Source organism: Egretta garzetta, unplaced genomic scaffold, assembly GCF_000687185.1.
Source record: "Egretta garzetta isolate BGI_Z169 unplaced genomic scaffold, ASM68718v1 scaffold53, whole genome shotgun sequence".
Lineage (NCBI taxonomy): Eukaryota > Metazoa > Chordata > Aves > Pelecaniformes > Ardeidae > Egretta > Egretta garzetta.
Window position 1 is genome coordinate 1876679 of NW_009259312.1, and position 26541 is coordinate 1903219.

Consider the following 26541-nt stretch of genomic DNA (forward strand, 5'->3'; position numbering starts at 1 on the left):
GAATGCCATGGGCTGACGTCCTTCCCAGGTTGGGAGGGAGCCCGTGCCCCGGCAGGCTAACACACCTCTGCCGGGAGGCACCTCTTCCTCAAACGCATGTCCAGACCAGTATCCCCACCACCAGCAGGCCCGAGAAAGAGTCTGGCAGTTTTTGTCTGAGTCGAAGTTCAAACTCCTGTGTCCTGATTGAATAAACTCAGATCAGAGGCAGCTGCAGTTCAGTTTCCCCAAAGAATGACTCGGACACATATTTTATTGATTTATCAGCCCAAGTCTAAAATTCTCCAGTTGCCCAGTCTTAAAGAGTAAAACACAGTGGCTGAGAACTGTTCACAGCTTTTCCATAATATAATATGATTATGAACTCCCTATAATTCTACAAGCCTAATTATTTAAGGGGAACAGTGTTCAAAATCACTCTAATACTGGTAGGTAGTAATTCTAAAACTAGTTAAAGGTGCCAAACATCCATTCGAACGTCCCCTCACAACCTCCCAGACCAGCATGGCGAAGTCAACTGTCGAAAAACAGTCTTGAGAAGTTCACCTAGTTAAATATTCAGGTGCTTTTACTGCCTCTTGGGACAACATGTTCTGTTTACTCTCTTTACAGAAAATAGCTTTTTCAGCAGTTATAACATCTCATAATCCATATCCTTCCATTTTGTCAAAATTACGTTTTTTGTCCAACATGATTGTCACTAATAGTAGTTTTTAGTTAACTAGAATTATTTCAACAGCAAAATGTTCTCCTGAAATGATTCATTGTGGGTACAGAAACAGGGTTTATAGCAAGTGTATTATTATCAGAATACAGGAAGATTTCTCTTTTCCCCTTGCTGCTTTTTCAACAAGATACTTACATTTCTTCCTGAATTCCAGCTTTTGAGTGCTGCAGACGACCAGAAAACTATTTGGGCTTAAAAGCACGGCTGAGCTTTGCTGAATCATGATATAAGTGACTGGGTTAATCCAAACTCTGTGGATGGTACCCACATACCTTCTTTGGGCAGAGAGAGACCAGTACACTGGTTCCATGTAAAGCCAGGAAGTGACGTCTGCTTTTGGGATGGTTTCTGTAGGACCTTGCAGTTCCACAGAAAGCCAAAAATGTCTCAGCTAACCCCTAAAATCATAGTGTTTGATATTGCCCCTAAAATCATATTGTTTCATAATTGATAGATAAAATAATTTGTATGGGGGGAAAAATGTTGAAAAAACCACCTAACAATGATTCTAAGCTACTCAGACTTGAGCCTTAAGTTGGCTTTATTATAATTAATACTAAAAGAACAGCAGCTCCTCTCATGCACCAAAAGCACTGGTAGGCAAAGTGTGACCTACTATGTGTCTTCAAATCATAAAGGCACACCTAACAGAGGTAAGGAAAAGGCCCCTTTGCTTCCTGAAATTATAACGTAAGTTGATACAGTACAAAAGACTGATTACTAGAGCTAGTTTAAAAAGATTTAGGAGCAAGAAGTTTTAAAAAGACAGGCTGCATTGCTTTTTGGTGGTGGCCCAAGTTACCGATTTGAACTGAATCTACATACAGGGGGTAGATAAGTGCAACTGTTGTTACAAAACAGCATAAGGAAAAGGATTTTCTTAAACTTCTGAGCAGATCTGCCCTGAGATACTGCGTCAATCCATGACCTAATGCAGAGTTAGTTCTTCTAATATTGTTAGCTCTCTCATTCTGTTTCAGCCATGTTACTCCGGACAATAGAAGAGATCTAGCTAGCAAATCCTACCGGAAAACATGCTACAGAGTCAATTAATAAATTGAGTTCCTTTCAGATGTGAGCTAAATTCCTCCACTAGTCAGGTAGCGGGAGACGCTGGGCAGAGAAGCAGACTCAGTGACTTTGTTCACGAAGTCTCTGTGAAATTCTGCAGGTAGCCCAGAGTGGCTCATCCCACACCACCATGACCAGAGAGCCAGATCTGCTACCGTGCTGCAGCAAACGCAAACCAGGCACAAACCAGGTGGAAACAGTACACTTTGATCTGGTAATATCTCACATTTCCCTTACCAGAGAGACAGGATAAAAGATGCTGAGAAATCACGCTCCCTGCACCTCAAGGGCTGTGTTAAGATTTCCACTGAAATAATTTTGAGAGAGATTTGGGCAACCAGGAGGTGCCACAAAATCTCACAGAATACGATCTTTTAAAATAAGAAGTAATTTTTGTCTGAGCAAAGCAGTGATGCCAGATGATGCCTCTCTGACAAACCTGGCTAGAAGTTCTACAGCACAGGCATCTGTGATGAATTCAGCTTGCATTTTAACTCCACAGTTCACTTTTATTTTAAATCAACAAGGCACCCATGTATCGAACTTCACAAGTACATTGCTGTGAGTCTTTTAATCTCCAGGTGACTAACTGGCCCATCACTCATATTGCCTTAACACTTCCTACAGTTAATGCAGGCAGCATATCCAAACACGCCGCTATTAGCATCAACAGCTGCTGCCAACCAGCAAAAGGAAACACAACCCTTCAGAGGATTTATAAATTACCCATTGAAGTTCATCTGGTCTCCATGCTAACACAGCAGGGCAGAGTACAGATTGGCTTCTCCCTGTCCACACGGTCTCTAGCAGCTGGAGCAGTGACTTGTGAGAGTGTAACAGGGCAGCCACCAGCGGGGAGTGAAACCACACGGTAACAACTATCTATCACTTGCTGCTATTATTCTTAAGTAAAACCATCGCTTTAAACAGCATAAAATTTTTATAGTGTAGCTTCCATCAAGGAATGTGAAAGAGGCTGGTGAATACTGCTTCATCCCTCACCACTCCTTTCGACAGCTGGGAGAGGTACTACCAGAGAAGCACCGACAAGGTGCGAAGGAATGAAGCGACTTGTGCTAGGGGACGCAGCCAGCCTAGAACGTAGCTCCTTTCATCCTGGGAACAGCATTTTAACAAGGCAGGACTATCTTCTGTACAGCCACTGTGCTCCTGCAGAATCCCAAATGCCCTGCAATAAACTATGTGATAAACTATGGACTCTTCTACTTCTATTGCAGGGCTGAAATATTTGCCTCAAGGAAGCTGCCAGCCTCTACCCAAGGCTAAGATACAAACGTCCTTCCTGTAGACCTTGCACCAGCTTGCCAGTGATCTGATGCTACAAGCCAGGCCATCAACTCAGCCCAGTTACAATACATGTGACTTGAAATGACAAACAGGCCCTGGAAAAAAGGATGTGAGAAGCTACACAAATATTTTCCCAGGTAAAAGCTATCAGGTGAAACGGGGCCTTCCCTCTCCCAACAGCTGTCTATGGTGATTTCTTCCACCATCACCAAACAGCAGCCTGAATGGAAAAGGCACAGGGAGGCTTTGACTTAAAGGCACCAAGAGCCAGCTATTACCTGCCTGCCACAGACTCGCTCTGGGGCATAAACAGAAGCAGGAGGATAGGGGAGAGCTGAAGCAGGGAGCCTCATCCACAAGGACCCTGGCTCTGGCAGAAGGAGGAGCAATGGAGCGAATTCGAAGCACAGCTTGAGAAAAAGGCAGAACATGAGTATGGTGCTATGAGGAATACTGACTCAGGACATGCTGAGCTTGACATGGCCAGTATTTGGAGCTGCTAACAATGGCATGATTCTTAAGGCACCTCCATATCCTGCTTTTTAAGGCACTATCCATACCCTGCTGGGGGACTTCAACCACCCTGATATCTGCTGGAAAAGTAGCACAGTGAGCTGTAGGCAATCCAGGAGACTCTTGGAGAAAGCATACTCCCCTTGATGAACACAACCGGTAAATGGTAACAATGGATGAGGGGAAGGGTGAGGCACTCAACAACTTTTCTGCCTCAGTCTTCACCGGCAACTTCTCTCCCACACCTCTCGAGTGGATGGACTGCAAGATGGGGACTGGGGGAGCAAAGTCTCTCCCACTGTAAGAGAAGATCAGGTACAAGACCATCTGAGGAACCTGAACATACATAAGTCTATGGGACCTGATGGGACGCATCCCAAGCATCCTGAGGGAATTGGCTGATGTAGTTGCCAAGCCACTCTTCATAATATTTGAAAAGTCATGGCAGTCAGGTGAGGTCCCCTGTGACTCGAAAAAGGGAAACATTGCACCCATTTTTACAAAGGGTGGAAAGAAGGGCCCTGGGAACTACCAACCTCTCAGCCTCACCTTTATGCCTGGGAAGATCATGGAACAGATCCTCCTAAGAAGCTTGTGTTAAGGCACAAGGACAACAGGGAGGTGATTTGAGGCGGCCAGCATGGCTTCACCAAGGATGAGTCTTGCCTGACCAAACTAGTGGCCTTCTATGATGGAGTGACTGCATCAGTGAACAAGGGAAGAGCTACAGATGTTGTCTATCTGGACTTCTGAAAGGCATTTAACATGGTCCTCCATAATATCCTTCCCTCTAAAACGAAGACATATGGATTTGATGGGTGGACTGTTCAGTAGATGAGGAATTGTCTGAATGGTTGCATCCAGAGAGTAGTGGTCAACAGCTCAGTGTCCAGATGGAGATCAGTGATGAGTGGTATCCCCCCAGGTACCCACTGGTACTGGGACCAGTGCTGTTTCATATCTTCATCAATGACATAGACAGTGAGATTGAGTGCGCCCTCAGCAAATTTGCAGACACCACCAAGCTGAGTGGTGCAGTTGACACACCTCAGGGACAGGATGCCATCCAGAGGGACCTGGACAAGTTTGAGAAGTGGGCCTGTGTGAAATTCATGAAGTTCAACAAGGTCAAGCACAAGATCCTGCACGTGGGTCAGGACAACCACTGGTATCAATACAGGCTGGGGGGAGAAGGGATTGAGAGCAGCCCTGCCGAGAGGGACTTGGGGGTACTGGTGGATGAAAAGCTGGACATGAGCTGGCAATGTGTGCTCACAGCCCAGAAAGCCAACCGTATTCTGGGCTGCATCAAAAGCAGCATGGCCAGCAGGGCCGGGGGAGGTGATTCTGCCCCTCTACTCTGCTCTGGTGAGACTCCATCTGAGGTACTGCATCCAGCTCTGGAGCCCTCAGCACAGGAAAGACATGGACCTGTTGGTGCGGGTCCAGAGGAGGCCACAAAAATGATCCGAGGGCTGGAGCACCTCTCTTACGAGGACAGGCTGAGAGGGTTGGGGTTGTTCAGCCTGGAGAAGAGAAGGCTGTGGGGAGACCTGATTGCAGCCTTTCAGTACTTAAAGGGGGCTTATAAGAAAGATGGGGACAGACTTTTTAATAGGGCCTGCAGTGATAGGACAAGGGGTAATGGTTTTAAACTAAGAGGGGAGATTCAGACTACATATGAAGAAGAAGTTTTTTACCATGAGGATGGGGAAACACTGGCACAGGTTGCCCAGAGAGATCGTAGATGCTTCATCCCTGGAAACATTCATAAGGTCAGGTTGGACGGGGCTCTGAGCACCCTGATCTAGTTAAAGATGTCCCTGCTCACTGCAGGGGGGTTGGACTAGATGTACTTTTAAAGGTCCCTTCCAACCCCAACCATTCTGTGACTCTAGAATCTTCCATGCAGGATGTTCACCAGAAACTCACGCCAAGCAGGATTTCAGTGCCCAGCAATGAGCTTAAGAAAAGCTTGGGATAATACAACCTAACCTCATAGTAATAACCCATAACTTCAGGTAGCCTCAAAGAAGTACACAGGCCTGCCCTGCTGCTAGGGCTCAGCGGCAAGACAGCACGATATGCTCTGAAAACAGCTGAGCTGAAACTAATAGCCCATCCTCCTTGGCGGTCTGATCTTCCCCCTTTGATTCCAAGATCCAATGCACAAGGAAAAAGGACACAAGATGCCACAGCAGCACACAAAGAATGCCCAAGCCTGATCTGAATCCCACTTTGCTGTGGGTACCACTAGCTAAATCCCACAGAAGCGACTGGAGAGATGGATCAGAAGCTGTACATCCATGCATCCATCCAGGAGTCCAGCACAACTGAGAGCTGCCAAGAATAAAACAAGCACTATGATTGTATATCCTTGTTGGAGGGATGAATGAATGCACAAATGAAGTGCTGTGGGGGACTGCAAAGGCAATAAGATTATTCCTGCCACTGCGGATGTTTTCAAAGCAAGTGGACACTTCCAGCTTAAATGAGCTGTGCTCATACATACAGTAGTTTATTCCATTTCTACTTGCGATCTTGTTTTTCTTTTGATCACATGTGCTTGCAGTCCCTTCACAAGAGACAGGAGAAAAAAGTAACTGCAGTCTAAGCTACTTATTTCATGCACTTGAAAGAATAGTATGTTGAAAGGTAGCTGAGTTTTTGGGCACCCTGAGAACTCTGAATCACCTCTCCCAGAACTGGTAGAAATAGCAGGAGCTAAAATGTTTTGAGAGAGGGATTCCAATGCAGAACTTTATCAGAGTGCTTACACTGTATAGGTACTGTTTAGATACCACTTCTGCCTCTAATACTGAAATATTTTAAGTCACGGGCCTGGGCTCTATCCACAGGCAAAATCTGACTCTGCATTGGTGCTTGTTGCATCTCCGTATACTTCTAGATTACTTCATAAGATCACTAACAGTCTTGCTTGTTTATATGTTCTTCAGGGATAAAAATTCTAGCTCTGGACTTGTTTTGTAAAGTGCCACATATATTTATGGTGCCATATAAATAATACATCATCTAGGGACTGCAAAAGCACAGTCATTCATGCTTTCTGTGAAACATCTAAGAGTTGGAATCAGCAATCAGGCATTAAGTACATAAAAATAACTGTTATCTAAACCCTGATCTGCCATGCCTAAGTATAATTCCATGTAGAACTTCACAGCATGTGGTGGCACTAAAAACCCCTGAGCTGGCTTGCACAGGCCTCAGTCATTTGTGCCAGGAGTGAAGGGAATCAGGTTTCTGATGTGCTGTTCTCCTTAGGAACCACCCGTGCTTCCTCCTCCCCACCTGGGGCAGCAGTACCGTACCTGTACTAACACGGCTCTCTGTGGTGCGGGGGTGCAAGGGCTGGAACTGCTGCCAGATCCCATCCTGGCATGTGGCATGGCTTCGTGCCCCAGCACCGCTGGCCACTGGAGGGAAGGCTGGATGCTGTCACTTTTCTTTTTTCGGTCCTCGGCCTGAGAAGGAGAAAAGCAGCAGCATGTTGCACACTGAGCCTCAGGCTCTGGAGCCTGGATGTTGTCCAACAGCAGCACAGTGTGCATCCACTCTGATGGACCTCCCCATCGGGGAGAGGTCAGCCCTGGTACAATACAAACCAGTATTGCCTCTGTTTGCAACCCTTCCTTTTCCCCCAAGTCTTCAAACTGCAGCAAGGAAAAGGGCCCGAGTTGCCATGTGCTGTATTCTAGGCCATCCCATTTGCTGCAGGCTGGGATTTTAGCTGGGAGGAATCATCTGTCTGTATTTACTTATTTTTTGACAATGTACAGCCTGTTTTGCTGTGTCTTTGTTACCCCCTTCTACAACGTTCACATTACTGCATATTGCTTTCTACTTTAAAACACTTTTAACACTCTATTGGTATGTTACTTGTACTACGGAAAAGACTGAGCAACATGATCTAGAAGGAATAAAGGTCCTTTTATTCCCAAGGGCATTGCTCATCACAAAAATCTTTATCCTATGGTTTTGACCCCACTGCTCTTTCCAGTTTCATTCAAAGTGACTAATTCCTTTCTCTACTGTAAATCTTTAGCATATCCTCCAATTCAGCAGCCTAGAAACAGCTCTATACAGTAAACTAGAGATTAATGCCATAAAAACACCCAGTTACCTGTGTCTGGGTGGGCATTCCTAATGGTACCTCTCACTATATGTGGATGTTTGTGCCTATGTCAGGAAGGTAAACATATTCTTAACACAGCCTAGGAAACTGCTGAGGAGATAGAAAATGATTTCACTTAGCCTCACAGATCTCAATGGGGGAAAAAACAACACAAAAACAAACCCTCCACAAAACCCCCCAACTTATTAAAACAAGCAACCACAGCCAAATACCATGAAATTCTAGCCCCAGTGAACTCAATCGTTACTTTACTCTTGAGGCCAGATTTTCATTACTTGCAACTCCTAATAATGAAAGGCAAATTTTACCATAAGCAAGAAAAAAATGTAAAAATTAGAGTGGTTTCACTAAGCTAGATATGATAATTTACCTACCACGTCTGTGCCCAAAAGGTGCTTGCATGCAATATATTATGATCTGGATGAGGGGATTGAGTGCATACTCAGTATGTTTGCAGATGACACTAAGCTGGGTGGAAATGTTCATCTGCTTGAGGGTAGGAAGGCTCTACAGAGGGATCTGGACAGGCTGGATTGATGGGCCAAGGCCAATTGTATGAGGTTTAACAAGACCAAGTGCTGGGTCCTGCACTTGGGTCACAACCACCCATGCAACACTACAGGCTTGGGGATGAATGGCTGGAAAGGTGCTTGGCAGAAAGGGACCTGGGGGTGTTGGTCAACAGCCAGCTGAATATGAGCCAGCAGTATGCCCAGGTGGCCAAGACGGCCACCCCTCAATCCAGGAAGGACATGGAGGGGGTGGAGCGTGTCCAGAGAAGGGCAACGCAGCTGGTGAGGGGTCTGGAGCCCAAGGCTGATGGGGAGCGGCTGACGGCACTGGGAGTGTTCAGCCTGGAGCAGAGGAGGCTGAAGGGAGACCTTATTGCTCCCTACAACTGCCTGACAGGAGGGGGGAGCTGGGGGTTAGTCTCTGCTCCCAGGTAACGGGTGTTAGGATGAGGGGAAATGGCCTCAAGTTGCACCAGGGGAGGTTTAGATTGGACATTAGGAAAAATTTCTTCACTGAAAGGGCTGTCAAGCACTGGAACGGGCTGCCCAGGGAAGTGGCCGAGTCCCCATCCCTGGAGGTATTAAAAAGATGGGTAAACAACGTGCTTAGGGACATGGTTTGGTGGTGAACTTGGCAGTGTTAGGTTAATGGTTGGGCTTGATGATCTTAAAAGTCTTTTCCAACCTAAACAATTTTATGATTCTATGATCCAGATGCAAACCCATGCAGCCAACACCCTGGGCTCTCAGAACTGACACCAGCCCCTACCCAGGCACAGAACCAGTGCAGTGGCAAGCCTGAGTCCTTGCCTCTCAGCTCAGTGGCTCTGGTGCTGGTGGGACCTGATACAGCACAGAGTGAGCTCCCATCTGCACACACCTGGGGAAGCCCACCCTGGCCTGCCTGCAGCAGGGTGACTGCAATGGCAAAGATTAGTAACTCCCAAGAAAGGTTTCTCTGGCCTCAAACATTAAACTTGAGGCTTTGGAGGGCTTCAGGGGTTTTTGCTTGTTTGTTTTTAATGCCTCAATGCCACAATAATTCTGGAGAGTTTTTGTGTATCAATAATTGGTCCTGCAAATGCCAATGAGCCCTAAAAAGTATGCAGACAAACTTGTCCTTGGCTATCACTATCCCTGTGTAGATCTCTCCCAACAGAGAAACTAGCATCTCTTTGGCTAATAATCTGGGAAAGATCAATATCAACAAGAACAAATTCACTGAGTTATCACTGTTAAAAGCCGTCAAAACTTCAAAGCATTTTTAAATTGTTGTGAACAATTATGACTGCTGACATAATTATGAAGTCTCAAACTTCAACCAAAAAAATGCAACCCTGTACCACCAATTATGATTTTAGCAGAAGTATCTGTGACTTCCAAGAAGTTCTGAGATTAAATAAGTAATAATTGTAAAATAATTTATCCTTAAAACTAGAGTATATTATGGTAGCCATAACAACATGAGCCTCGTGCTGTGAACCTAAAAGGCAGGCAGCACTTTATCTGCAACTAGTGATATTTTATTTAACCACTAAATTAAAAGTTAACAGTGACTGCACACTGAATTCCATAATACATTTCATCCTGCTACAAAGTGGTCATTTACAAAACACATGCCAAAACCAGAGATGAGTATTTAAGATGACATTTTGCAGTTCTTTTGACTTCTAACTACAATGAAATAGAAAAGAAAGTCAAATTAACTCAACTGAGTTGCATTTTCTCCCCACCCACTGGAAGCCTAGCAAAAGCAAAGCATTTCTATTGACTTTGATACTGTGTATTTAGCAAAAGCAGCTTACTTCTCTGTCCACACCCAATTTACTTCCCAGCTGGAATAAGACCCAGCCCTCCACCATCAAGCAAATACTGATTTCAAGAGGAGTTCATTCAAATTTCAGTAATGATTTGTTTAATCAGTTAATGCAACAAAGCCTTTGGAGCTAGGGCATTTGGGTTTTTGACAGTTAAGTTGTACTTCAAACAGAATTATTCTCTTTGTTTTCACAAACTGCTACTCTAACAAGGAGCTTAATATCTTTCATTCTCCTGATTTCATATTGCTTCTTAGCTGTTTGCAGACTATTAAAATTCATCATTTCAACAATCCTAGCAGTTTCATTTAAGTGTTTATCAATATAGAAAATTTCAGCTAAGGGAACCAGTTGCAGAATGCACACACACAAAGAGGTGACGAAGAGGGCAGTTGCTTAAAGACTGCAGCAAGATGTTAAGAAGCAGCGCTCTGCATTCCTCCTACATACATGTGCATGAGCTCTCCTCATGCCTTTGCTTGGGTATTTGGGGAAGATGCTTTGCCATGAATGCAGAGACCATCACATCCACTATTCTACTTAGACACAGCCACCTGAGGTGGCACCTACAATCTGCTGAGATTTTGACATCGACCCAGACTTTAGTAACACAACAAATCACACCAGCTGCAGAACTGGCCTCACGAATTGGGATTGTATCAAAAAGAAAAATAAGTGTGCTAGGAATGATGAGATAATGTATGTGAAATGGACCCATAGCTTTTCACAATATAATAACAGCAAGCAGAACAAGTTGGTGGGCAGAAATACTTTCAGAGTTAGCAAAAGAGTGAAATGGTCGCAACCCTTAATCAAGGACTATATGTGGCTACCCTTGATGCATCAAATCTTATCTACCTAAGTCCTGGGAGACAAAGAACAAGCAAAGGCATCACAGAGATCTCTACTTAGGAGGCATGATGCCATTCTGTGTCTGGATCAATTCTGTGAACCCTAAAATCAGGCAAAGACATCTGTTAAACCTCAGATGACACCACCTTAATTCATTCCTCTTTGGAAGACAAGGGAATGATACCTGGTTGACCAGAAGGACCTTGTTTCCCCATTTACCAGTCAAATCCTTCTCTGAACTTGAGTAGAAATGACAGAGGAACCTTTCCTTTGCCTTATCCTCTACATTAATGGAAACCAAAGGCTTTACCGTAGCATAAGTGTGTAGTAAGACAGGTCAAGCCCCAGATTTAGGTTTAAAGATCAATCTGTTCTCTGCTTCAGCATGACCACAGCATCATGAACTGCAAAGCATCAAAATGCTGCATTGGCCAAGCCGGTACCTCTTTGCTTGTGCTGCTTGATGGAGGATGCACTGCTGAATTTGAACTCTTGGAAGGCTCCTTCTTCTTCTGCTTGTGGTCATGCTGGAGAGACAGCAGCTGTGTCTGATCTTTGGGGAGAGTTCGATGCACCTTCCTGTTGTGCTGCACATCTTCCACCTTCTGAAAGCAGAGAGTGATGAACCTCAGGGAGAACAATGCCTTGGAGGACAACCAAATTGACCACTGGAAATACTGGCTTTTCAAAGAACAAAGCAAGCACAATTTCAGCAGGGCTGGCAGAAGAGCCACAACCCCGAGCAACAGGAAGCATAAAGTGACCCCAAACACTTGGTGTTTGGCTTTTGAGACAGCACGTCAGAAAATCGCATTTTTTCTTTTTACTTTTCCTAAAACCAGAGGGCTTTAATCAAACACTCCATGCTTCTGTTTGATTACAAATCAGTTTGCTGCTGAAACATTAGAAAAACATTGTCGCCAAGGTGCCAGACTTGAAAATGAGACTTCAGCATTAAAAACAACCCCTGCTCCATTTTTATTTGTGAAAAAGAAACAGTCCTGGTTACAACCCAAATAGAAACTGGAGATTTAAGCTTAGGTTGAGCTGATGCTGGAAGCTTTCGGGGTAAAGATATTTTAGATCAGACTGAAGACCATTTCAGCACAGAAAAACAGCAGGGACAGAAGTGGGAGAGGCAGTGTCATTGCTGTAGATAAGGAGGATGACTCAGTAACACGTAAGTTAACTCAAAATAAGGCTGAATCCGAGAACAAGCCCCTCTCTGGTCTGTGACTCAGCGGACAGGAACATGCTCAGGGAACTGAGAAAGCCATCAGCTACAGGAACAGGGAGCTGCCCACTGCTGTCAGTAAACACTCTTTACATACCTGCTTCTTTTCTGCTTTCCTTTGTCCTTCTACTATGAACCGTTCATCTTCCACAGCCCTTTTGTCTTCTTTACACCTCTCCTCTTTCCTCTGAATGGCCTTAGCCTCTGGCCACCTCTGCTCACACTCCTGCTGCCTTCGTAGCTCCTGCTCTCGCCTCTGATGCTGGAAGAGAGCCAGGGAATAACACTGCTTATTTTACTTTACTTTCGTACCCACCAATTACTTATACCAGTGTTCGTTAATCAGAAGGCCCGTTTCCTGCCTCGCAGTCTCTAGCAGGGGATGCCCGATAGAAGCAGACAGCCACAAGCTGCCACCGCATTAACTGCCAAACTTGAAGTGAAACCTTTGCCCTTTTGGCAGCCGAGGACACATTTGCCATTCACTTAAGCAGGCATGCGAGATCTCTGTGATGGCTGGCAGCTAATCTAATGACAAATGTCTTCCCGTCACTTTGAGATGGAAGGGTTTTTCCAGAGTCCCCTTGCTTTGCCAGCACAGTGCTATGCTTCACAAATGCCAGCTCCGTTGTGTTTGCACAATGCTTGAATTTCATCAGATACTCATGAGAAGAGACACGTTAGTGATTTAGCAATGCCTCCAACACCATAGCATGACAGACAGCTGAAAAGGCGTCAGCTATCTTGTAACATCTTAAACAGAAGCAGGGCCAAGACTCTGGATCAGACAGACAGACTCCAAATTGGGCAACACACATGAGAAAGAAATCAGGATCTCTTGTCCCATCTGTGTGGGCTTCCACCGCCAAACAAACTCAAGCAAAATGCCCTTCCACTCCCAAAGCTCAGGGCAGGTTTTCAGCATGAAAAAGACAGAGCCCATTTAAAAACATTTAAAATCATTGTGTTCAAAAGTGATACAGTTCTCCCAAGGCTAAAGACTACAGTCCAGGTTGTGCTAACAATTTAACACAGCCTTCTTGCCTTTCAAAGCCTATTCTCTACAGGCACATTTTTTTTATTTGTGATGAGACGTGGAACAACAATACAAGCCACTCCCTACATCCTCCAGCCTCCTCCTCTGCTCCTTCTGCTGCTCGATCCGTTTCTGCCGCTCCGTCAGCAGCTGCTTCTTGTATTTCTCCTGGTCCTTCAGCTGCTGCTGCTGGCGATGAGGGTCAGAGCGGTTTTTGTTCTCCTGCTGCAGCCTCAGAAATTCACGGCGGAGCGTTGACTCCCCTGGGAGATTAACTATGGAGCTGAAACAAAGTGGAGGTATCTACATGACTAAACATAACACTAAAGAGAGAATACAAGGTGCATTGGGAATTGCTTGTTGTCCTGGGCTAGCAAATTAAGGTGTTCTGATAAATCTCCAGCATGTTGACTATGCATCCGCACTTTACTGTGCTACAAAACCGCCTGAAGCTGTTTATTGGGTCCTTCATTTGAGAGTTTCCTCCCTATTGCAGGGGAACTAAGCAGCAGCTTATTACAGGTGTCTTATACTCAGCAGTTATATTTCAGAGCTACAAAACAGTTAAAGCTACCAGAGGGAATTCAGGAGATAGGGGATTCAGAGCAAGTTAAGAAAGCCGTTCAGGTTGAGGAGGGCTGCCTCAATGACAACAGCTTGGGCAGTCAAATTTTCTATTCCAGTAATAAAATTAACCTTGGTTCTCCTTCATCTTCATTCAGTTCATCATCTTCCTCCTCACTTCCACTGTAATCATAGTCCGTTTCTTCTAAAAAAGAGAACAATAAACAAAGCGCAGTGGAGGATGCTGTGTTATCGAAGACATGATCTTGAACTTTGTTTCTGAGCACTCAACCTGAACCACATGTAGCTCAGCATGAATTTAAAAGCCACAGGTTGCACTGGGAGGCTGAGGGGAGGCAAGATATCCACATACATAATTCAAGATCTAGTTCAGACAACATTTCAGGGCAGCTCCTTTACACACTCCCACCTTTTCCCTTGACTGACTGTATTGGTTTTGCAAAACTAACCTATTTCCATAATCTGAAATAAATTAGGCTAAACCCACAGAGAAATCCAACCCACATAACACCACCAGCAGACGAGTTCTTCAGAAAGAAATTTAGATAGGACATAAAAGACTTGTACTGCCCTTCCCTGCTACTGTATACCTGTTGTACGGCTAAGCTGAGGCCTACAGTAAATCCAGGCTTCTTTCGTATTAAAATGAATAATTAAAAAAAGAAACAGGGAGAATAAATTAATGCTAGTTTCAGGACAGCAGTTCAGAAGAAGCTGACCCACACTTTTGAAGTTCTCCAAGACTAACATGGAGGCAGCTTTTAAGGGATAATTTCAAACTGGTCCTACTCTGCATTGCTGGCTATATGGCACGCTAAAGCGGGACTTCATTTTTTTTTTTTTTGAAGTCACTATTTTGAAGTGTATAGTTGGCAATTTCACATTGTTCTCCCTTTGAGGGGAGCTTTCATTAAAAACAGCATTTTGCAGGTCAAAATATAACTATCTATCAAGAAGTGACTGTTACCATTACATTCCCTGCCCCCCTCAAGGGCATTCATGAGGAACTTGAACTTGCTATCCTTTCACTTGGATGAGCTTTGAGATTCAAGCTGAAAGAGGTGGCAGAATTTGCAACTACTATTGGAGTCAGTAAATCTACATTGTAACAGCAATTTCATTTTAGGCACAAATATTCCTGTTGTCAAATGGATACTTAGAGTTTATCAGTCACTTTCCAACTGTATAGTGCTTCCCGCGTTTGCCCTCACAATCACCAATCTTCACAGTGTCCCTGCCAGAATAAAATATACAGAAGAGGAAAAGGGGAGAGAGGGCAGGGAAAATTGGTGGTCAACAGGCTATGGCCGTCTCTCCACTTTGCACAGCCTTTAGTCTGCTGCACACGGGCATTTACACAAGTATCGTCCCCACTCCAGCACTGTTTCTTCCAGGATTTGCTCTGAAGAGTAAGGCTAGCATTTGGGACAAACTCAAGAGTCTCTCTTTTTCTTCAGCTACCCTGTGAAGTAGAAGACTCATTATACCCATTTGTGTTTTGCTGGAGCTTGGAGGTCTTCTCGAGGTCTCTTTTGTGTGCCCCACCACTACCAAGGACAACACTTTCTCATGGTTTTCCTGGTTATAGTATTTCAGTTGCATCTGCCTTGTACCCTGCTGCCAAAATTGGAAGAGGACCTACTCTGTGCAGTGACTTTTATTTTGGTTTTGCCACGTTACCTTTCTCTCCCTTTTTCTTCCTGGTCCTGTCCAGGTGGTCTTTCAGCATGATGCGCACTTGCCGTTCATTCTGCATGTCTCGGATGAAAGAATGCTTAAGCAAGGTTTCAGTGGACGGACGATGCAAATAATTTTTTACAAGGCAGCTTTCAACGAAGTTTAAGAATTTCTTTGACCTGAAAAAGATAGGAAAGTGGAGGAAAACAATAATACTTTCCAAGTTGTGTGCCAAGCACTACCTCTGAGTGATGGAAAGCACTAACTTCACAAGGTTTCCTTTTGCACTGGAACTGCATGAGACAATTTGAGTTTTGCCACCAGTGTGCCTCCTGAGACCAGCACAGCGCTGAGGGCAAATGACAGGGAACTCCACCTCGACTACCCTTTCAGTGGAGTTACCCTGAATTTACATCCGGATCAATAAAACCACAATCTGGCCAATGCAACTCTTTCAAAAATGCCTGTACTGTTTTGATATGCTGAAGACTTTATACACTTCATTTAAAAGACACACTAAATCTCTGTAGGCCACAGTGACTGCCATCAGCCCCACAATGTCCGTTCAGTCTCCTGACAAAGCACTGACCCCAAGCAGCCCACCTAAGCCTTGCCTATACTGCAGTTTCAGCCACCCACGCCAAATTTCAGCAACTGCGATGACTGCTGCAGTTTAGGCAGAGTTCAAAAGAAATGTGTTGCTTCCCAAGGATAAACTACATCTGCACCTGTGGCTTAACCCAGCACTAGAAACAGCCTAGGGAAGACCTCACAGATCACTTGTAGGATTTAACAAGACCCTTGTCTCCGGACAAGAAAGCTCAAAATCCTCCTAAGCCCAATGCAGCAAACCCACAGTTTTTACACGTCTCTTTACCATTTTCTGGATTTCAACTTTGGGGGCGGGTTCCGCGGGATGAGGAAGAGTGCTCTCATGGGGTGCATGTCACACAGGGCTGCAAAGGAAACCACAAGCTATTGAAGGGTGCACGTCCCCTGCTGTGTCCCTCCCGCAGCCCGACCACGCTGAGCGGGCCAGGAGCCTGGCTCTCCCGACAGAGAGGAGCCGTCCTCCACTAACACTCCCACTTCCAACAGGACAGCATCCGCCGCAGAGCCGCATCGTTAGTCAACGAAATTCACGCTACAGCCAAGAAATAAAGTCTCTGAGTACACAGAAACCTGTCATGAAAATATGCTGTTATTGCCAGTTAAGACCGATTTGAAAGAAAGGCTGCGTGGCAGGAACAAGCACAACTTTCTTCATATTTTTATATATAAGGCTTCAGAAGGACATAAACAAAGCTCACCTTTCTAATACACCAAAGGGTGTTTTCGCATAAACAGAAGTTAAAAGTTGGGATTGAAATATTTATCTAGTTTATTACTTCTCACTTACGGTTCAAGATAAACAGTAAGCTAAATTTTAGCCAAACTCAGCTACATTGTCCATGGCATAAGAGAAAATGCAGGATGAAGAAAGCCTCATGCGAAGCGAACTCATAAACTGCATCACTGGCATGGAGCATAATGACTAAACACACATTTCATCTATTCTGTGTTTCGGCAGCGTGAGCACCGTTATTACACACTCTGCAACAGATTCTACTCATGCATTCAGACATTTCTCTCCAGCCCAATGTACTTCTCTTTAGTGTTACTGTTGTGGAAAGTTGAAGCTACAGAGAACTCTCCAGAAAGTAAATACCGTCACAACTCATCTATCCCAGGCATTTTGTATGGAATAATGAGTGTGCTCCATCTGTCACAGAGAAATATCGAGTGTCAGAGCTCTTCCTGCACAAAGCAGAGCTACTGAATGACAGCTGATAGGAACTATATGGAGGCTGATTTTTTATGATATATAGGTTTCAGCAGTGATTCTCTTAACAGGAATGGACTTAGAGCATTACAGCACTAGTAAAAGTGAGAAGACTGTGGTCTGATAAAGCCTTCATTGCCTTCTATTAATTTCTCTGCCTGCATCCACCTGACATTTTTTCCCAAATCTGGGTTCTGGTTTTGACCTTTTCCTTTGTCTTTTCAACAGCATGTGATACAGTGGAGATGGGGAGCAGAAGTCTGGTTTCTAGCTATGGGTCCCAGACACTGTTATGCTACAGTAAACAAGCCACAGCGCAACAGAATATAATCCACCACATTTCCCTGCCAAAACTAGTGAAAAAATCAAATACAAGTGGCATGAGAAATTAGCATGCAAAGCTACAAAGTCTCTCTCAAAGCAAACCCCCCACGGACTCACGTCTTGGGACTAAGCTTCAGCTAGGCTGAAGCACAGTATCTGAAAGTGCTCCTGAACTCCAGCTGGCTCCTGAGCGTTGCTAAAAACCAAGTCTGATGGGAGAACAGCCAAGCCTGTTTTTTAAAAACACAGCCTACGTGCTCTCAAGCTCAGGCCAGAGTATAATTTATTTCATCTCCTGTGCTCTCAGCATTGACCGGATACCCCATCACATCACATCTGCTTTGCGGGTGCTGGGGCAAAGCAACCGGTCCTCTGCAGAAACAAAAATGCATGAGGTCTTTGCATCCATGCTGCAGCCACCGATCTCTGCCCGACGGCTGCAAGAGGCTAACCTGAGGAGCGAGGGGGATGGCTGGCAGGCAAGGGCAGGCTGTAAAACTACGGCAATCTGCTGTCAGGTTGAGAATGTGGTCATGGACTGAAGCCATTACATGAGTAAATACAGCATTCATCCCAAAACCTGTGAGAACCAAGTCAATCCCAGAGTAAAAATATAACCTTTAGGCCTAGCTTCTCCCACTGCCATATTTTCTTCTTAGTGACCTAAACCCAAAGCCACCCTAGCCAATTTTTCTGCTAACACGTCAGTCACTTCTGCTTAGCTGTACCCACAGGCAGTGATCAACAAAGTGATGCTAACAAGAGCTCTAAGAAAAATTTTTTGTTTCCCTAGGAAATGAAGGCAAGGAATCAAAATATAGACTGAAAGGGTCTAAAAGGAAGAGGAAAGCAAAAGAGCGCAAATGAGAAGTCACAGATTATTTTCAAAGATACAGCCAGAACCAGAATTTTGTACATCTGTGCATTAGTCAAGCATGAGTTATTTTAACACAGAACAGGTTCATAAAGCACAGGCACCCCCACCTTTATACCAAACCACTTACGAGGAGCTCCTTCGGCCATTTCAATAGCAGTGATTCCCAGAGACCATAGGTCACTCTGCAGGAAAAGAAACATTTCACATTGTAACTTGCAGCATTCAAGCTTTTTTTTGTTTGTTTGTTTCTTTTCTTTTGGGTTTTTGGTTTTAAGGGTTTTGTTTGTTTGTTTTTACAGTTTCCCTAGATTTCTCCAAGATCAGGTCGTTTTAGTTGGAGTGACATACATTCTGCTCCCTCCCATTCCCTAATGAGCTTTTAGGAAATGTGCTAATAGCCAGAAGCTTCCCATTTCCCATGTAACTCTGAACAGCTGATTCATCATTTAAGCAGCCAGCCCCAAAATCCAGGCCTTCTGCATTCACAAAACAAGAGCCAGAATATAGCAGGCACTGTTTAAATATATGTCTTAAATCTTTTAAACTGTTTTCATGAGGCAGTGAGACACAGCAGTGCCTCACACCCCCGCTCTTGGCCAAAAAAAAATCTTGGTCTTAATGCTTATTTCAGAGCAGTCATTGCTGAGTTTATACAGTGATGGAACAGAAATTATAGCCAGGCCTTGGGGTTTGACTTTGTCTATGAAGTCTCCAGTCACGTGTTTTTGGGCACACGAAAGGAGAGCACATCATGCAGTCAGGTTTAGGCCTCAGTGTGTGTTCAGCTCAGTTGTGGAGTTTCCTTTCTCAGCTTACCTGGATGCTAAGGGCCAGGTTTTGATCTTGGAAGGTGAATCGGAAACACTACCAATGACTCTAAAGACTTCACAGGCTTCCACTTGATTAATCATGCTCATTATTTTACTATTTTTTGTGTCTAAACGTAGCTAAATGAGAGGCATGTGACCACCCAAATCGCAAGGCTTCTCTAAAACTATCTTTTAAAAAGGGAGTGGCAAAGGATAAACCTTCAAAGATTAGAAGCAATGTACCATTACATGAATTAGCACCTCATACCCAGCCTGGCACTCTAACTAAATTTGACTTTATCAACAGAGCCTTCTCAGTCCAGCTGCTCTGAACTGCTTTACACAAGCTGAAAACCAGTTCACATCATAGTTCATGGAGGGATTTGACAACAAAACTGGTGGGAATTATAATAGAGTCACGATCCTGACTTGTTATTAAGTAAATGACTGAAAATTAGAGAATTCTTCTAGGTGTAGTACTGCAGGTTTTGGGGACAATGAGAAAAACAACCAGGCTACAAAGAATTTTGGTTTGGAGTTTCAAAGCACAAGAGGCAGACAGGTGAAAGGGAGGATGACAGCAGTGTTTGTAAAGGTCAGTGTGCCTATGTACGTATATATTCTTACTCATTTGGGTTGGTTTTGGTTTTGGTTTTGTTTTTTTTTAATCAGAGCTGGAACAGCAAGAGGTTACAGAGTGGCTTCCTGCTACTTTGCTCATCATATTAACTATAAATCTCTGTAGAAAAGACCGGCCCCATGCCACCTTCTGAGTCATAGCACTGTCTGCAGAAGTGCTTCCAAAACCCTCTGCTGATCAGTTTTAAACCACCATCTGCAGAATCTATTCGGAAGCAGACATAAATGCATGCAGATGAACTGTGATTATTACTGAAGGCAACAAAACCACAAGAATTAGGGGTGCACGTTCCTAAAGCTTCTATCTTCTGAAAAGGAAATCAACTGGGGACAGGGAATGAAGACAGGAGATTAATTTCTTGAGGTTTCAGTAGAAGATTTACGTGGTATGAAAAATAAATCCAAGAACATTCTTTGGTCATGACTGACACTCGCACAACGTGACCTCACTCTGCCAGTGCAGCGCAGAAGGTCTCAACAAGGGAGCATCACAGCCTCTGAATCACTAGGAAATGGATGCAATAACAGGTTCTTCTAAAATATTTTTGAAGCCCCAATTAGAATGAGAGGTGCAAAGTGGCAACCCAGAGAGCACCTGAACCCAGAGAGTGACTGGAGGGTGACTCAGAAGATGGCTGCTCAGAAAGCCATCCCTGGAAAACATCCTGCATGATAAGCATAGACAGACAAATGACAACACTGCTGGAAACAGGCCAGAGGACAAAGAATAAGCTTTGTAAGTCTCTTTGGAACAGTATCAGCACGCTGTAAGAGTTAGGAAGAGAACCAGAAAAAGTGCTTGATAGCTTCTTGGGCTCCCCAGAACAAGGAACTCAAGGACAAACTGCAGTGGGTGCAGTGAAGGGCCACAAAGATGTTTAAGGGATTGGAGCTGGGAGGCTCTGGGCTGAGGGAGATGGGACTGTTCATCTTGGAGAAGGTAAGGCTCAGGGGGATCTCATAAATGCGTACAAATGCCTGATGGGAGGGCAGTAAAGAAGACCAATCATAGAATCCTTTAGGTTGGAAAAGATCTTTAAGATCATCAAGTCCAACCGTTAATCTAACCCTGCAATCCCACCACTAAACCATGTCCCTAAGCATCTCGTCTGCCCAGCTTTTTAAATACCTCCAGGGATGGGGACTTGACCACTTCCCTGGACAGCCCCTTCCAATGCTTGACAACCCTTTCCGTGAAAAAATTTTTCCTAATGTCCAATCTAAACCTGCCCTGGTGCAACTTGAGGCCATTTCCTCTTGTCCTAAAGAGGGACCAAGCCAGACTTCGGAGTGGTGCCCAGAGACAGAACAAGAGGCAATGGGCACAAACTGAAATACAAGAAATTCTGTGCCTTCTTACCTCAGCCACCCTGCGAATGACCACAAATCATTAAGGGATGGGAAACCTCTTGCAGTCACATGCTCATAAATGAGTGAAGTCATACTAATTATTGCAAATTAACTCAGGATTTGTAGCTGAATACAGAGTAAAACAGCACTATCACAGAGAAGAGCAGTACCTTGCCATATTAATATTACGCTACTTCAAGTAGTGTAGCGTTCCAAATCTACCTCTTCCTTTCTTTTCTACCCTGACCTGCAACCTCCATATATCAGTATTTTTTTTCACAGAAGTTCATGAAAGTGTATTTCATGTATTAACAATTCACAAAAAAATATTCATAATGAAACTCCATTCTTAAAAAGAGCCACCACCCACATAATACGAATACTATTATGTGTACAGTTATAGTATTATTGTGGTTTAAAAGGAAGGAAGTTTGAACTTTTCCAATGCAGTACTTGAGCAGGATTTCAGGAATAACCCACACGTTTTGCTACCTTATGCAGAGCTGTAACACTTACTCTGTAATCATATGTAGAGTCTGGGTTCTCCTCGCAAGCAATGACCTCAGGTGCCATCCAATACGGTGTGCCAATAAATGTGTTTCTTCTCCCAATAGTCCTATCCAGCTGAGCACTTACACCAAAATCCACTGAAAAGCCAAGTAGAGGAAAATAAATTAACGAAGAGTTGTATCCACGTGGCAGTGTCTGCTTGGTTACTTTCATACTGTTTAGAATTCCAAACTTTTGGGCTATAATGCCTATCAAATCTGAGATCCTCCAGTACATCTTGTCCAATAGTTGCAATTTAGCTGCTTTTTTTTTTTCTTTTTGACAGAAGGATCAAATAAACAACATGCCAAATCTGCCAGGCAGGTTACAGCAGACAGGAATTGCTCTAGGAAGATATTACAGAATAATTTATGCTTAATTGAAATGCTACATTGAGTAGGACTCGAGATCTTTAACTTGTATCTGAAAGAAAAATAGTATCTACGGACAAGGTAAATTTGGATGTGTCTAACATGGCCATTTGTGAAAGCTGGAAAGAACTATCATATCACTTCATTTTGAGGTGTTTAGAACAGCTCCTTCCCAAATTCATACACTGTCTTAGAACAAGCTGGAGAGCACACCAGTTTATTCTGATCTTAGACTCATTATAACGACTGAATGGTGTGGTGCTCTTTGTGCTGAAAAGGGTGTTACTTTCATCAGGATTATACAGCAAAATGGTTTCATTCAGATATGAAGAAGGGCCCACACAGCCAATAATTATATGATTGTATTTTTCTTTGAACAAACCTCTAAGATGCACTAATTGGATCCACTGGGCATAGCACTTGAGTGCTATTCACAGGGAAGCCAAAATAACAGGGAAAAGAAAGGACTGAGACAGCCCTATGGTTACCATCAAGGAGCAGATTTTCTCACTTATGTTACCTCATTGCAGATCATCTGCAAACCACAATCACTTGTACTGTTTATTGCAATTTAACGTGCCTGTTTAGCAAACCTTCCCCAACAATAAGTTGGACCTGACCTTTGGGATCATCATGCGTTGCGTGCTTCTGATGGGAAGTGTGCACACCCATGCTGAAGTGGAATGGAACTGGACTGAGGGCCTCTTGGATTTCTAGCTTCTTTACTTTAAGATACATGAGCTAAATCTCTCTGGAAACAACTTTTTTTTTTTTTTTAAATTGTTGTACTTAGTAAATCTGTTTCATCTTTACCCAGAGTTAGAAAGGTTTAACTTTCTTGTCAACCATGTGAAGAATGGTAGGACTGGTAATTATACAATACCATGAACACACACAACTCCCCCATCTTGCCAGTTTTAAGAGGGAATAGTTGAAAACTAGTGCGTATCTTTTAGAGACTACAAGCAAAATCCTGCCTTCATTTCATAAAACGGCAAAACTCCCTTCGACTTCAGTGAAGCCAAAATTTCACCATAACGTTAAACCATAATGAGATTTAAAGTACTTATTTTTACTTGCTCCAGCCAAACATCTTACCCCACATCCACAGGCCATATTTATTACTTTTGTTCTCCAACTCTACAGTGAATTCATTCAATTAAAGAGAGAAGGAGTGTAAAGATCATCCCAAATAAGAGAAGTGCTCTCCTTGAGACTGCTCCTATAAATCATCGCCACGCATTCTCTGTGATGTCTTCCTGAAACATGAAAGACATCCCTTCCTCAAGAGAGCGATGTACTTGAGTTTAGTCTTAGGAAGTCAGAAGTTGTCAACACTGACATGTCAGAGCTAGAAAAGGAAGTAAGTAAACTCTGACATTTTTGGAAGGTGACTCTTAGTAAGAGCTACTCTTCAGTGGTAGCCCTTACACATGAGTAATTTCACCTACTGTCAGATTTATGAAAATCTTTAAGACCACTTCCCTTATGGAAATGGATTAGTATAATTCATTCTCCCAGCTTTTTTATTTTGGAAGTCTTTGCATGCTGGGATCTGCTGTGAAGGCCTGATGGTGCTGTGACTTACTAGACAGGTTCTGTGTTTGACTGGCCAGAAGTAGCTGTATTCCCCACAGGCTGCGTGTGACATCCTTGCAGAACATGTCATGTTTTCAGGTCTTTCCACATGACAGACACCTTACAAACACTATACACACAAGCATTAATGCTACTTGACATATCTGTTGCTCTCAGGTTACTGAAGGTTTTTTCTGAGACAAGATGGAAATCTTAAATTTTTACAAACAGGTTTCTAGCACACATTTAAGGAAACTTACCCAGTTTTACTTCTGCATTTTCTGTGAGAAGAACATTCTGTCCTTTAATATCTCGATGGATGACATGGTGAGCATGAAGATGTGCCAAGCCCTAAAAGAAAACCAGACCTTCCTTATTCTTTCACAAGTGTGGCATTGTTGCGTTTTTACTCTTTTACCCTTCTCAGACTTTATAGGGAAAGTCCTTTAGATGTTACTAGCAACATGAAGACCTCAGTTTCAGGGATGAGAGAGGACAGCAACTGCACGTTTGATTGCCTTCTCTACTCAGGCCTGACAGTAGTGGAGCGTCTCTGAAGTCAAGTGTTAAGAGAACAAGGTAGCAATATTTTAAACATCTGTTTCAACATCAAGGGATGCCTCCTTATATTATGTGTTAAAAGCAAAACCAGAGACAGAAGCTGGCTAGCCACACGGGCTTAAATTCTGCATTCAGCAAAACCATGTTCAATGGTAAATGGACCACAGAAAGTTCAAAATACCATGTCGGACCTCTTTTTGAATGCAGTCAATATTGTTTTCATTCAGCTAATATTTGTTCCAAAATTGTCCATGGTTACACTAGCATAGATAAAAAGAAACATGCTGAAATAATACATTATAGTAAGCCAGGGGATGCTTCACTCAAAATGCTTAGCCTCTGTAATATTAATTACTTCAAATAAGGCTTCCACCAAGCCTCTACATTTTCTGGAAGGAAACATTGTCAATCCATGTGCAACTGTGTTATTCTGTTTTGAAACAAGCATGACTAAATCCAATCTCTTGTTTTACACCAGCGTGCTGTCATGGTTCTCAGTTGCATGAGTGTAAACCAAATGTTTTATCAATGGCTTTAATAGAGATACTATAGCCATACAAACAAAGAGCAACTCGATCAGACCATCAAGATTTTTTTTTTTCCAAAAGAGCTCTCCCCACGCTCTCCAGCTATAGTTATTATAGTCTACAGTCTAATGCCAAATCCTTGTAAGATGGCCAATGTTCTCTACTGAGCACGCTTCTCAACTCCTCTGCTCCAGAAGCAAAGATTTACACCTATTCAGGCATTACTTAGGCATGCCATTTGAATTCCAGCTCCCAGAATACACATTTATCTTACCATTATTTAGAAAAGTAGTAAAACTCCATTACAAGGAAGATGGATCAGTAACTCTGTAATGGGTTTTGAATTTAGAATTACAAGTTCCAATATTTTCTTTTTCTTTCTAGGCTAGTTCACTAGATTACACTTGGGAATTTGTTTTATCCTCTGTACCTTCCAGGAACAAACAAACAAACAGCCCTAAGTCTGCATAAAATGAAATATAGCCCCAAGAATTGTCTTGGGGAATATTGCCCCAGCAGGGCCACCTTTCAGATTTTGGAATGCTGTTTAGTCAACATTGCATCTAATAGTGCAGAAAAGAGACCCCTGAGTGTGGGCAGGTAAAGAAATTACAAACGGAAAGATCTTACACAGCATGAACAGCTGAAGCAATGAGCAGTAAGATCTCCTGATGTGGAAGACAGACTTACTGAAAACAGAAAAATTATTTACTTTTCTAGATGCCCAGAATCTGGAGTTTTAGAAGATGGCTATGGGAAACAGGATTTTTCTGTCCTTCATACAGAAAATGGGATTAACTACAATACTACGGGATATCAAGCAAGCATTTCTTCAGGTTCTTCTGAACTCAAGGACCACAGCCCACGAGCCCCATGGATCAAAACCTTGAAACAGTAATGCTCATTAGTGACCTATGTTAGCAACCAAAGGCTTGGAAAGGCCTTTTTGTTGCAAATGAGCAACAAAGCTCTGCTTGGCACGACTCACCCTGAGAACCTCTCTGCAGATGTACGCAATCCAATCTTCCTTGAAACAGTTCCCTTTTGTCTTCTTCACCAGGTCAGTGACGGAGCCCGCACCACAGTACTCCATCACCAACTGCAGGAAGACAAACGCAACGCACCTTTGCCACAGCACTGATGGGCTGCCAGCAGAGGTACCATGTGCGAACACCCACTCCACCACAATCAAGATGTGGCAAACTACACGCGACCCTCCCAGATGCCAAGTGACATAAACTCTCATTTCCTGAATCACACACATTGCTGAATAAATAAAAAAACTCAGTAACCTCTTCTATTGCAGGTTATGCGTACTTTTTTTTTCCCCCAGAAACTACAAAAATAAGAAAAGCAAGAGCTAATAGCACTGAAAAACACAGGAATTTTTTCAAAACTTGAAATTTCTCATTTTGCTGCAGAGCATCAAAAATCTTGCAGCCAAAAAATATCAGAGGATTCATTTTTCTTCTTTGCTTTATTGCCAATCCCTCTGTTCCCTTTTTTATTTTCCAACTGAAAATGAGAGGAAAGCAACAAGAAAAGAGAGGAGGGGAAGAGGACAATCTCTCTAACTTCTGTTAAAAAAAAATAATTGGGGAAAAAAAAAAAGCTTGAACAACAAATCAGAATGACAGCACAAGTCACAA

General features: G+C 43.4%; 1 protein-coding gene across 3 annotated transcripts in view; it reads right to left on the minus strand.

Annotated features, from left to right (window-relative positions):
• Nucleotides 1-26541, minus strand: part of NRK (Nik related kinase) — a 124958-nt gene that overhangs the window by 42337 nt on the left and 56080 nt on the right. The window contains exons 5-15 of one of the 3 annotated variants that reach the window (XM_035891972.1): nucleotides 25881-25991; nucleotides 24065-24155; nucleotides 21823-21953; nucleotides 18636-18690; nucleotides 16363-16441; nucleotides 15489-15664; nucleotides 13920-13992; nucleotides 13311-13506; nucleotides 12285-12449; nucleotides 11397-11555; nucleotides 6949-7101 (exon numbers count right to left, since the gene is read on the minus strand). In XM_035891972.1, coding sequence (XP_035747865.1) covers nucleotides 6949-7101; nucleotides 11397-11555; nucleotides 12285-12449; nucleotides 13311-13506; nucleotides 13920-13992; nucleotides 15489-15664; nucleotides 16363-16441; nucleotides 18636-18690; nucleotides 21823-21953; nucleotides 24065-24155; nucleotides 25881-25991 — 1389 coding nt within the window. Of the gene's footprint in view, nucleotides 1-6948; nucleotides 7102-11396; nucleotides 11559-12284; nucleotides 12450-13310; nucleotides 13507-13919; nucleotides 13993-15488; nucleotides 15665-16362; nucleotides 16442-18635; nucleotides 18691-21822; nucleotides 21954-24064; nucleotides 24156-25880; nucleotides 25992-26541 lie in introns of all 3 variants that reach the window. The other 2 variants (XM_035891971.1, XM_035891973.1) reach the window with 2 other exon arrangements.